Source organism: Mirounga leonina, unplaced genomic scaffold (genome assembly GCF_011800145.1).
Source record: "Mirounga leonina isolate KUSES-001 unplaced genomic scaffold, KU_Mleo_1.0 Mir_170, whole genome shotgun sequence".
Classification (NCBI taxonomy): Eukaryota; Metazoa; Chordata; class Mammalia; order Carnivora; family Phocidae; genus Mirounga; species Mirounga leonina.
In genome coordinates, this window is record NW_023270433.1 from 35,793,249 (window position 1) to 35,805,749 (window position 12,501).

At 42.9% G+C, this 12,501-nt stretch overlaps 1 protein-coding gene across 3 annotated transcripts in view; it reads right to left on the bottom strand.

The window, feature by feature from the left end:
* The window catches only part of UNC13B (unc-13 homolog B), a 208,941-nt gene extending 206,316 nt beyond the window's left edge, over window positions 1–2,625 (bottom strand). For 2 of the 3 annotated variants that reach the window (XM_035016380.1, XM_035016381.1), the window contains exon 1: window positions 2,171–2,507. In XM_035016380.1, coding sequence (XP_034872271.1) covers window positions 2,171–2,192 — 22 coding nt within the window. In that variant the 5' untranslated portion in view covers window positions 2,193–2,507. Of the gene's footprint in view, window positions 1–2,170 lie in introns of all 3 variants that reach the window. The other variant, XM_035016382.1, reaches the window with a different exon arrangement.
* Window positions 2,626–12,501: the final 9,876 nt, after the last annotated feature.

Genomic DNA, 12,501 nt, shown 5'->3' on the forward strand with positions numbered 1-12,501 from the left:
TTTTAGAAAGATTTTATTTTGATCTATTTCTGTAAGTTTCCCCAGATTGGATACTTTGCCATTTAATATGAATACTTCTGTACGAGGTACCTGCTTGTTTCAGTAATTAATAATCTTCAGGATCTCCATTCAAAAGACAATGACCTCCTGGTCTCCAATCCCCCAGGTTCAAAAGAAGAGACATTCGACTAATATAATGTGAAAAGGGAAAGAGGTTAGCTAAATAGCAGAATTTTTTTTAATATTCTATTTATTTATTTGAGAGAGAGACACACAGCAAGAGAGGCAACACAAGCAGGGGGAATGGGAGAGGGAGAAGAGGCTTCCCGCGGAGCAGGGAGCTCGATGCGGGGCTCGACCCCAGGACCCTGGGATCATGACCCGAGCCGAAGGCAGACGCTTAACGACTAAGCCACCCAGGCGCCCCTAAATAGCAGAATTTCTAGACAACGAAAGTTGCCCAATATTAGAACAACAGCAGCAGCTCCTTCTCTGAAGTTATTTAAATGCAATTAAATAGGAATTTCTGGTTTAAGAGAGTTGCTGCCTAAAGACTCTTTCATAAGAACTAGCACTGTAATACGGTATAGCAGTAGAGATTTAAACTGTCCAACGGACGTTGCAAAACCCAACCTCCCAAATCCTGCTACTCAACAGCAGGGATCTAAAGGAATAAATAGATTCCCAGCTGCTGAGAGAAAATGTCTTACTAAAAGCAAAGCAAAATTCTCATTAATGAAAAAATCAACCATGAAGAAAAAAAATTGTCTTGTAATCCCTGGAAATAGTCAAATCCATTTTGGGTTAATGGAGATTTAACAAAACAGTGGAAGAGAAGGGAGCAAAACAGTTCCCTTTGCCAGCAGCTGGGGGAAACACCCATCAGAGAGATCACAAATAACAATGCTTCTAATCCACAGAGCCAAAAAAAACCATGAACTCTATCCAGTGAAGGGTACCAGGAAAAGGCTTTTTTTTTTTAACAATTTTTTTTTTTTAATTTGACAGAGAGAAACACAGCGAGAGAGGGAACACAAGCAGGGGGAGTGGGAGAGAGAGAAGCAGGCTTCCTGCAGAGCAGGGACCCCGATGCGGGGCTCAATCCCAGGACCCTGGGATCATGACCTGAGCCGAAGGCAGTCGCTTAACGACTGAGCCACCCAGGCGCCCCCAGGAAAAGGCTCCTGCAGATAAATTCTCTCTCACCATCAAGCCACCTTATCCTACATCTTGTTGAAAACTGATATGATAGGCTGTAACTTAAATTTTCCAAGATCAAATTCAATGAGTAATCCAAACCCTGCTTTTTCTAATCAGATAATCTCTAAAATCACAGTACTTGCATGCATTTATTCAAAGCCAGTATTGAGCTTCTGTGTCAGTCACCAAGAATACAAAAACCAGTAAGAAACAGTCTCTACCCTCATAGAGCTTAATCCATGCACCTTGCCTCATCTTAAACCCCAAAGCCCTTGCCTTAAAATATCTTCTTAGATGGGTCAAGTGTCCTCAGTGAAAAGGCAATAAAGGCCCTTTAGCCACTGTAATAGAAGCTAATAAATATACATATAGGTCACAAGACTTATGTTCTGCTCCAAAAGGAGAGAAGACAACACACCTTCCCAAGTCGAATATTAGCATATCTTAGCCTACACTACAAAGAAGCAGGGAACGAGACAAGCAACAGAAGGTGCAAGCCAAGAAATATAATGGAAGAAGGGATGTGACAGCTGTACCACATCGCGTTCAAATAGCGATAAAAAGAACCTTCTACTAATCCGTCTGCAGTTTCACGGTGCAGGGAAAAGGAAGAAAAAGAAAGGGAGACTGCCCACTCTTGACACCAACTATTGGCGGTTTCTTAGCTAGTCCACTCTCACTAGAAAAGAGCCCCAGTCACTGTTTAATAGTATCTGGGCCTTCCAGCCAACAACTCTGTCACATGGCCACCGAAATGGAGAGGTTTACAGTCCCTCACAGAAGAGTGAGGAAAAACAAGGAAGAGTAGAAAGAACCTCTTTAAATGTTTATAACTGAGTTAACATAATCGCCCCCCGAGGCACTGACGGGAAGTGAAGTTTGGAAAAGGTGGTAACCCCAAGCCCACTGGAAACATGTGGAGACCCCTCCGCGACCCCCGTCCCTCTCCCCCCCGATTCCACACACTCACCGCGTACACAGAGCAGCGACATGGCCGAGGCACCGGCGAGCCTCCGCGGTACCCCAGCCGCGCCGCCGCACCCGGCCGCTCCCTCTTTCCTCTCAGCAGGTGCCGCGGCTGCTCGCGCTATCGGCCCCACAGGTCTGACGGCTCCTCATGGTCCCGGTGGCAGGCAGCGTCCCGCCGCTCCCTCGGACCCGCTTCAATTCTCACCGTCTGACTGGGCTCCCAATAGCTGTGAATACGGGCGGGGAGGCAGGAGACTGGGCGCGGCACGGCGGCGCCATCGCTGGGAGGCAGGAACTACCGGGACCAACCCCCTCCTTTCCCTCCACCGGGATCCCGGCGAGCGTCTGGAAGAAGCCAACCCGTGGCGCTCCGCCTCCCAGCCAATCAACTCACGCCCAGTCCTTCGACCCCGCCTCCCATAAGCACGTAAGAGGCGGGGTTTCCTTCTCTTTCCTTACGTGCAAGAATGAAGGCAGCTCCGCCCACTAATAAATCTTGGAACAGAGAGGGAGGGGCTTTCCCTCACGGGTGTGAGGAGGTAACTGAAACCCTCTGCTCCTCCCACCCAAGAAGATTCTTTTCATTGAAGAATTTCCATCCGACTTCTTAGTCTATCCATTACGGCTGATGGAGACTCTATCTGGAATAATTTAACAAGATCGTACCACAAGGCAAGCATATTTTAATTAGCAACTACAGCAAAAAAAAAAGGAAAATAACTAAGTGAGCATACAGTAAAATGTTTGGAGACTTCAGTTCTTATCTAGACCTTTTTTTTCTTGCATGCCATTGTATCTCCAATGGCTATAGTAGTACCTGGTATATAGAAATCAGTCCGTCAATATTTACTGAATGAAGGATAGAGGGAAGATAGGTCTTTTAAGCTAGGACTTCTGGTAAGATGACAGGTGAACATGTGAGGATGTGAAAAAGACCGGAGCAGAATACAGGAAGACAGAGTATAAAGTACAGGTCCAACACCCCTTCCACACCACAGTTCTAATTTAATTGGTGGGGGTGAAAGCTCAGGGAGTCTATGTTTTAAAAGCTCCCCAGGAGGGGCGCCTGGGTGGCTCAGTCGTTGGGCGTCTGCCTTCGGCTGGGGTCATGATCCCAGGGTCCTGGGATCAAGCCCCACATCGGGCTCCCTGCTCTGCAGGAAGCCTGCTTCTCCCTCTCCCATCCCCCCCCCACTTGTGTTCCCCCTCTCGCTGTCTCTGTCAAATAAATAAAATAAAATCTTTAATAAATAAAAAGTAAAAGCTCCCCAGGTGATTCTAATGTGATGCCAGGGCTGAGCACCATTAGAGGAGATGCTTTCCAAGGCCTCATTAGCCCAACTCAGATTTCAGCATTTGCAAGCTCTTGGCCCCATGGGATTCTGCTTGCCAGCCCGAGGGAGGGTCTGTCCATCTAAAAGGGTCTTTGCCCTCCAAAAGCAAACCTAGCTATCATATGATTTCTCTCACTGGAATAGTTGCTATGAGTGACACTCCAAATGCAATAGCAAGCAACAGCAAATGCAATGAAGAAGACTTGATCCTTCCAGCGTTCATCCAAATTTGGAGCAATACCCTGAGGAAGATTTTGACCAAGTCAACTGAGCCAGCCTAGTCAACAGAGATGCTGACCCTAAAAATAATGGGCATTCTCTGGACTGCTAGAGGTTGGGCTACCTAGTTATTTAGCCCAGCTGTCCTTTATAAAATTGAAGAGAGCATGAACTTTGAAGCCAATCAGATCCACCTGGTATATTATCTATTGTTGTGTAATAAATTACTCCAAAACTTAGTGTCTTAAAACAACATTTATTGGGCGCCTGGATGGCTCAGTTGGTTAAACGACTGCCTTCGGCTCAGGTCATGATCCTGGAGTCCCGGGATCGAGTCCCGCATCGGGCTCTCTGCTCGGCGGGGAGTCTGCTTCTCCCTCTGACCCTCCTCCCTCTCATGCTCTCTGTCTCTCATTCTCTCTCTCTCAAATAAATAAATAAAATCTTAAAAAAAAAATAAAAAAGGGCGCCTGGGTGGCTCAGTCGTTAGGCGTCTGCCTTCGGCTCAGGTCATGATCTCGGGGTCCTGGGATCGAGTCCCACATCGGGCTCCCTGCTCGGCGGGAAGCCCGCTTCTCCCTCTCCCACTCCCCCTGCTTGTGTTCCTGCTCTCGCTATCTCTCTGTCAAATAAATAAATAAAATCTTAAAAAAAAAAAACAAAACATTTATTATCTCACAGTTTCTGTAGGTCAGAAAACTGAGTATGGCTTGATTGGATCCTCTGGTTCAGGGCTTTTTACAGACTGCTATCAAAGTGCCAGCTTGACTGCAAAAGCATCCACTTCCAAGCTCACACACATAATTGTGGGCAGGGCTCAATTCCTCCTAGACTGTTGGACTGAAAGCCCCGGTTCCTTATTGGCTATTGGCTGGTCTCAGTTCCCTGTCATTGGGCCTTTCCAACATGGCTGCTTGCTTCATCAAAGCCTGCAAGCTGAGAAGGCAATAAAGTCTGTTAGCAAAATGGAAGTCACAATCTTTTTTAACCTAATCGTGGAAGTGACATCCCTCATTTTTGCTGTATTCTATGCGTCAGGAACAAGTCACATTCTAGGGCAGGGGATTACACAAGGACATGAATACCACCAGGTACTGCCTCACTGGGACAGCCATCCACACCTGGATTTGAGTTCTAGTTCTGATACTTTGACCTTGGGCAAGCTACATGGCCTCGATTTCCCGAAGAATAATAATAGTAACTACTTAATAAGATGGTTTTGAAGTTTATATGAGGGACTGCGTCTAAATTACCTAGTACATACAAAAATGCCCAATACATGTTTGTTGTTACTTAGATTGTGGACATGAAGGGAGGAATGTGACTGGGAGGTAAAGGGAAGGTAAGCAGAGCAAGAGTCTAAAGGTTGTGATGTAAACTCGGAAGCATCCCAGTTTCCCAGTTAAAAGTTCAGAGGAAGGGCGCCTGGTTGGCTCAGTCAGTTAAGCATCTGCCTTTGTCTCAGGTCATGATCCTGGGGTCCTGGGATGGAGCCCCACAACGGGCTCCCGACTCAGTGAGGAGCCTGCTTCTCCCTCTCCCTCTGCCTCTCCCCCTGCTCCTGCTTTCTGTCCCAAATAAATAAAATCTTAAAAAAAAAAAAGTTCAGAGGAAAAACGCAATGATGTCTTCTGCCCTCTAGGCACTTGACCGGCACCAGTTATACTCATTAGCAAGATAAATGTATCTTCAGAAGCAACTCAAACCGGGATAGAAAACCAATGGTCCATGCCCCACAGTCTTCATTAGTTTTTCCAGTACAATACTTTAAAGTTCTTCAGCATTTGATTGGAATTCATACTTAAGATTTAGCTGGCAGGTAGCTGAGAGCTAGGATTCTGAAATCCAGGAAATGAGAAGGAAGGTAGGAGGGATCAAGGAAAGTAGGTAATGAAGAGAACCCAAGAATCTCAAGAGTTAAGACCAAAATACCTAGGTTTAGCTCTGTTGTTGCCTTTTTTTGGGAGCCCTCAGGTAAGAAAGAAGGGGTCCAGGTTAGAACCCTGATGCAGGGGAACCCTCTACCAACTTTATGACTATCTGTCATAAAGATATGACATTGCTCCAGGGCCATTAAAAATGCACTCTTCCTGCAAGTTCCCTGTCTCTTGGGAAATATCTCCCAATTCCTAAAGAGAAATTTAGTATAAATCACTAATTAACAAATATTTATTAAGTATCTTTTATGTCAGTCTTAATGAGAGGATGCAAAAGTAAACAAAGCACAGTTAATATCCGTAAAAAGTATACAAGTTGATAGGAAAGATCTGTGAAAGAACGAGGGACTAAACTAGGGCAGTGAAATATGGAACTGAAGGGGAAGAAAAAGGACAATCCCTTTAACACTTCTCAGTGTTAAGGAACTAATGTGATAGAACTTGGCACACAATGACTATGAATATAGTAGAGAATAAGAATATCCTTTCTTTATAGCAAACCACTGGAGGGAGAGAGAGTTTTAAAGTCAGGTTGACTGAAAGGATGATGCTACAGTTTACTGAAAGATAGGAAACCAAGGATGCATAGGTTTGGGGAGAAAGATGTTTCCTTTTGGACATATACATTAAATTTGAGATTGTCAGGTATATTCTTGCATATGTACCCATTAGACAGATGATGTGGACTTGAACCCTAAGAAAGCGGTCCAAGCTAGAGCTAGAGCTTCCGATCAATAAAGATATAACTATTTTGGTGCGCCTGGGTGGCTCAGTCGGTTAGGCATCTGCCTTCGGCTCGGGTCATGATCCCAGGGTCCTGGGATCGGGCCCTACATTGGGCTCCCTGCTCGGTGGGGACCCTGCTTCTCCTTCTCCCTCTGCCTGCCTCTCTGCCTATTTGTTCTCTCTCTCTGTCAAATAAATAAATAAAATCTTAAAAAAAAATTTTTTTTAATTAAAAAAAAAAGATATAACTATTTTAATCACCATTTTTTAAATAAGAAAATTAAGCAAAACTAGAATGCAAACCCAACTGTATCTTTCACCAGAGCTCAGTTAGCCACAGTGCTATATTGCCTCTTAAGTACTGGAGGAATTCAGCAGAAACTATGGGAGGAATGAAGATAGGCTTCACGAGAGAAAAGTAGCATGTGGACGAGATGGATCTCAAAGTATGGATAGCACTGAACATGCAAATATGGGAGAAAGGGTATTTCATATACAGGGAATAAGCTGAATGAACAAATCAAGAAATGGAAACATTGAACCTGTACAGGTATTTAAGAGTAAGCTGCAAAGAGTTTAAGAGTTGGAGCCCTATGGTTGCCAGGAGACTACATAGAATCAGAAAGGAACAAAGGTCGTTTATAGAGTACACCTACTTTTTTTTTTTTAACTGAATACACAACCTTTTCTTTTTCTTCAAATTTGGAGTTTTTTTTAATTATACAAAGATGAGAAGTCAAGTTTTGTAACCTAAAAATATTTACTTATTAAAACTATATTAATACTTTCATAAACTATACAAAATGATGTAGGAAAAAGAGCCCAAAAAGAAATGGTCAGAGAGGGAAAACAAGAAAATAAGCAAACCACCTGTATATTGTTCCATTATAGATCTTATCTTATTGAAAAGTAATTGCATATCTATTCTTTCTTTAGACTCAGAGCTCCTCAACAACAAAGGACTTGTTTTCTATATCGTTACCCCTAACACATAACACAACATCTGGTAATAGTGCCCAAAAAAGATTTGTTGACTAATTGAATATATGAACGAATTAATGAATGAGACTGTTTTAAGGCTTGGTTATTGTCAAAGATAAACAAAACTGGATATTAGTCAAAGTGATTAGGACAGATTTTAATCAGCAATATACTATTGCAATAGGGAAAATAGTCTAGCACAAACTGAACTCATCTTCAATTTGTTTTTGTTTTTTTTAAAGATTTTATTTATTTGGCAGAGAGAGCAGGAGAGCACAAGCAGTGGGAGCAGCAGAGGGAGAGGGAGAAGCAGACCCCTTGTCAAGCAGGGAGCCCGATGCAGGTCTCAATCCCAGGACTGTGGGATCATAACCTGAGCTAAAGGCAGTTGCTTAACCAACTGAACCACCCAGGCGCCCCTCATCTTCAATTTGTACAGTGGTGACTGGATGTTTTTAAGGGAGAATTAAGGAATAGGGTGGAGATTCATGAGAAGGAGCTCAGAAGAGTCAGAGAAGTTACAAATTCCAAAGCAGCAAACCTAGAGTAGAAATGTTACTCCCCATGCTTAAAATCCATGGCTTAGCCTGGCATACTTGGGGTTTGGTTTTTTTTGTTTTGTTTTTTCTTTTGTCTTGTTTTGTTTTGTTTTTTGCTTTTTTAAAGATTTTATTTTATTTTTTTTTTTTTTTAAAGATTTTATTTATTTATTTGAGAGAGAGAGAATGAGAGAGAGCACATGAGAGGGGGGAGGGCCAGAGGGAGAAGCAGACTCCCTGACGAGCAGGGAGCCAGATGCGGGACTCGATCCAGGGACTCCAGGATCATGACCCGAGCCGAAGGCAGTTGCTTAACCAACTGAGCCACCCAGGCGCCCTAAAGATTTTATTTTTAAGTAATCTCTACACCCAACATGGGGCTCAAGCTCATGACCCCAAGATCAAGAGTCATATGCTCCACTGACTGAGCCAGCCAGGTGTCCCTAGCCTGGTATATCTGGAACTTAGTAAATACTGCCAAATGAATAAAATTCCACTGTGGAGATATATTCCATGAAAATAATTCAAATAAATGGGGGAAAACCTGTGCCAAGAGATATTTGTACAGGATTATCTAAGTAGTAAAATCTGAAAATCAGAATGCCAAACAATTCAATGAATTCCCATAAATCAATTTATTCATTCCTATCAAGTATTTACTTAATATCTACTTATGATTAACACTGTAATCTTATACAAATGGATAAATATCAGAGAAGGAGGCCATACAAGAGATGTAGGTGTTAATGCATTCAAGAAAAATTTATTGAGGGGCGCCTGGGTGGCTCAGTTGGTTAAGCTACTGCCTTCAGCTCAGGTCATGATCCTGGAGTCCCCGGATGAGTCCCACATCAGGCTCCCTGCTCAGCAGGGAGTCTGCTTCTCCCTCTTCCCTCCCCCCTCTCATGTGCTCTCTCTCGTTCTCTCCCTCTCTCAAATAAATAAATAAAATCTTAAAAAAAAAAAAAGAAAAATTTATTGAGCATCTACCAAGTACTACACATCATGCTACAGATACAAAGAGGAATAAGACATTCCTTCAAAGAACGCACAGTCTGGGGATAAACAGACGTGAAAAGTGCTATGATCATGGTTAGGAGGAAGAAGTGGGTTGTTTGCATATATACCTGGAGGTTTCAGAATTATTTAAATACTTAATAAGTGGGGGGGAGGCATGGTTAACTTAGCAAATATATAAACTTCATGAGGGAGGGGACATATGTTTCTCACTATTGGAAAAAATTATCCAACACTTGAAAATAAGCAAAAGAAATTACTGGGTGTTATTGCAGTTTTAGTACCGGGCACTATCTAGAGCAGAGACCAGCAAACTTCTTCTGTAAAGGACCATTCAGTAAATACTTAGGTTTTAGGCCAAAAAAAGCAAAATTGAGGTGGTTGTATAGGTACTTCTACAACAAGGGAGAAAACAAATTTCCACAATTCTTTAATTAGTAACATTCAAAATAAACCAATAGTAATTTAATACAAGTTTTTGGTGCAATAGGTCTACTAATGAGAAGGATGAAATTCTTTGGGGGAATATGCATTTTGCTTAGTTGGGGTTTAATTATTAGTATAATCAATTGCAAATGTTCAACTACTAATGTTGATCTGTAATGAGATTTTATGAATCTCATCTGTCTTTTCTCACAGATAACTACTGTTAAATACTGCTATCAGTCCATGAGCATGTGATTCAATTGAACATATTCATTGCTTGGAAAGCATTTATAGAATTCTATTAGATTCTCCTCTTGATATTTGCTTAATTTTTTAAATGAAATTTTTATTTATTTAATTTTTTTTAAAGATTTTATTTATTTATTTGACAGAGAGAGACACAGCGAGAGAGGGAACACAAGCAGGGGGAGCAGGAGAGGGAGAAGCAGGCTTCCCACGGAGCAGGGAGCCCTATGTAGGGCTCAATCCCAGGACCCTGGGATCATGACCTGAGCCGAAGGCAGACGCTTGACGACTGAGCCACCCAGGCGCCCCATGAAATTTTTATTTTTAAAGTAATCGCGGGGTGCCTGGGTGACTCAGTCAGTTAAGCGTCTGCCTTTGGCTCAGGTGAAGGCCCAGGATCCTGGGACTGAGTCCCTGCTCAGCAGAGAGACTTCTTCTCCCTCTCCCTCTGCCTGCTGTTCCCCCTGTTTGTTTGTGCTCTCTCTGTCAAATAAACACATAAAATCTTTTTTAAAATCTCTTAAAAATAATAAATAATAAATAATCTCTATGCCCAATGTGGGGCTCAAACTCACAACTCTGAGATCAAGAGACACATGCTCTACCAGCCAGGCGCCCCTGCCCAATTTTTGCTCAAAAAATCATAATAAAACATTACCAATACTAAGCCATCAAATTGCTGTGTAGTGGGGCAAATCAAGATATTCAGCTTCTATTTCTCACAAAACAAAAACCAAAAAACAGAACAAAAAAGCCATAGAACTGATGATGGTTGTGTTTGAGAGCAAATGAAGTCAACTATTGACACTAGTAGTTTAATAACACATGATAAATTTACATATTTTCTACAAAGTACTTTCTGCAGTGAATAATCATACACTTTTTTAAAAGATTTATTTATTCGAGTGAGCACATGCGCACACACACACCCCCACACAAGCATGGGGTTAGGGGCAGAGGGATAGAGTCTTCAAGCAGACTCCCCACTGCGCATGGAGCCCAATGTGGCTGGATTTCACGATCCATAGATCATGGCCTGAGCCGAAACCAAGAGTCCGATGCTCAACCAAGCCACCCAGGCACCCCATGAATAACTGTACACTTTAAATACGTTACATTTTCACAAGGCTTATAAATTTGTTGAAATAAGCCTTTTTTCTGCTCCACATATATTTTTGCCACCATCAGTTGTGACACAGTTTAGCATATTCCACTTCAGTTTGTGCTGAATTAGTGTTTTCTCAACTTACTTGAAAACACTTTTTTTTTTAAAGATTTTATTTATTTATTTGAGAGAATGAGAGAGAGCACATGAGAGGGGGGAGGGTCAGAGGGAGAAGCAGACTCCCCGCCGAGCAGGGAGCCCGATGTGGGACTCGATCCAGGGACTCCAGGATCATGACCTGAGCCGAAGGCAGTCGCTCAACCAACTGAGCCACCCAGGCGCCCCTCCTTGAAAACACTTTTACCTGTAATTGTTTCATGCAAACTATTCATCGAGGCTAATTCTTCAGTGACTTCAAATTCAGCATTGACTTCTCAAAAAAACAAAAACTAAACAGTATTGGGGCGCCTGGGTGGCTCAGTTGGTTAAGCGACTGCCTTCGGCTCAGGTCATGATCCTGGAGTCCCGGGATCGAGTCCCGCATCGGGCTCCCTGCTCGGCAGGGGGTCTGCTTCTCCCTTTGACCCTCCTCCCTCTCATGCTCTCTGTCTCTCATTCTCTCTCTCTCAAATAAATAAATAAAATCTTTAAAAAAAAAAACAAAACTAAACAGTATTGTCAACTGTGGACTCATCAGGAGCTAAGGAAAAACTACTTAAAATAATTTGCTTTGGTTTTTTTGTTTTGTTAATCTCTACGCCCAACATGGGGCTTGAACTCACAACTCTGAGATCAGGAGTCATGTGCTGGGACGTCTGGGTGGCTCAGTCAGTTAAGCATCTGCCTTCGGCTCAGGTCATGATCCCAGGGTCTTGGGATCAAATCCCGCACCCAGCTCCTCACTCAGCGGGGAGTCTGCTTGTCCCTCTCCCCCTGCCATTCCCCCCTGCTCGTGCTCAGGCTCTCTCTCTCAAATAAATAAATAAATAAAATCTTAAAAAAAAAAAAAGAGTCATGTGCTCTTCCAACTGAGCCAGGCAGGTGCCCCTAAAAATAAAATCTTTATGGAAAAAAAGACATTCTTGGGGCGCCTGGGTGGCTCAGGCATTAAGTGTCTGCCTTCGGCTCAGGTCATGATCCCAGGGTCCTGGGATCGAGCCCTGCATCGGGCTCCCTGCTCCGCGGGAAGCCTGCTTCTCCCTCTCCCACTCCCCCTGCTTGTGTTTCCTTTCTCGCTGTGTCTCTCTCTGTCAAATAAATAAATAAAATCTTTAAAAAAAAAAAAGACATTCTTAAATTTTAAATTCTTAAATCTACCAAAAGTAGATTACAATGCATGATCACATAAAATGAATTTCACTTCTAAACATCACAAACAATAGAATACAAAAAGTCCAAAGATGGGTATTATAGGAAATGTACAAAAGATATTTGCTTAAAAAATAACAAAAAAGTTTTTAAATTGATTTCTCCCCTAAAGTCCAAATAATTGTGGTCTAGGTAACCATCAGAGTAAAGGCTTTATATGCTCCTTCCTTTGATAAGAATAAGTTTATGCAGGGGTGCCTGGGTGGTTCAGTCAGTCAAGCATCTGACTCTTGATTTTGTCTCAGGTCATGATCTCAGGGTCCTGAGATAGAGCCCTGTGTCAGGCTCTGTGCTGGGTGTGGAGCCTGCTGAAGATTCTCCCTCTCCCCCTGCCCCTTTATTCCCACCCCCCCATCCCCGCACTCTCTCTCTTTCTAAAAAAAAAAATTCATGCAGAACTGTATATCCAAGTGTGTGTGCAAGACACACTCAGA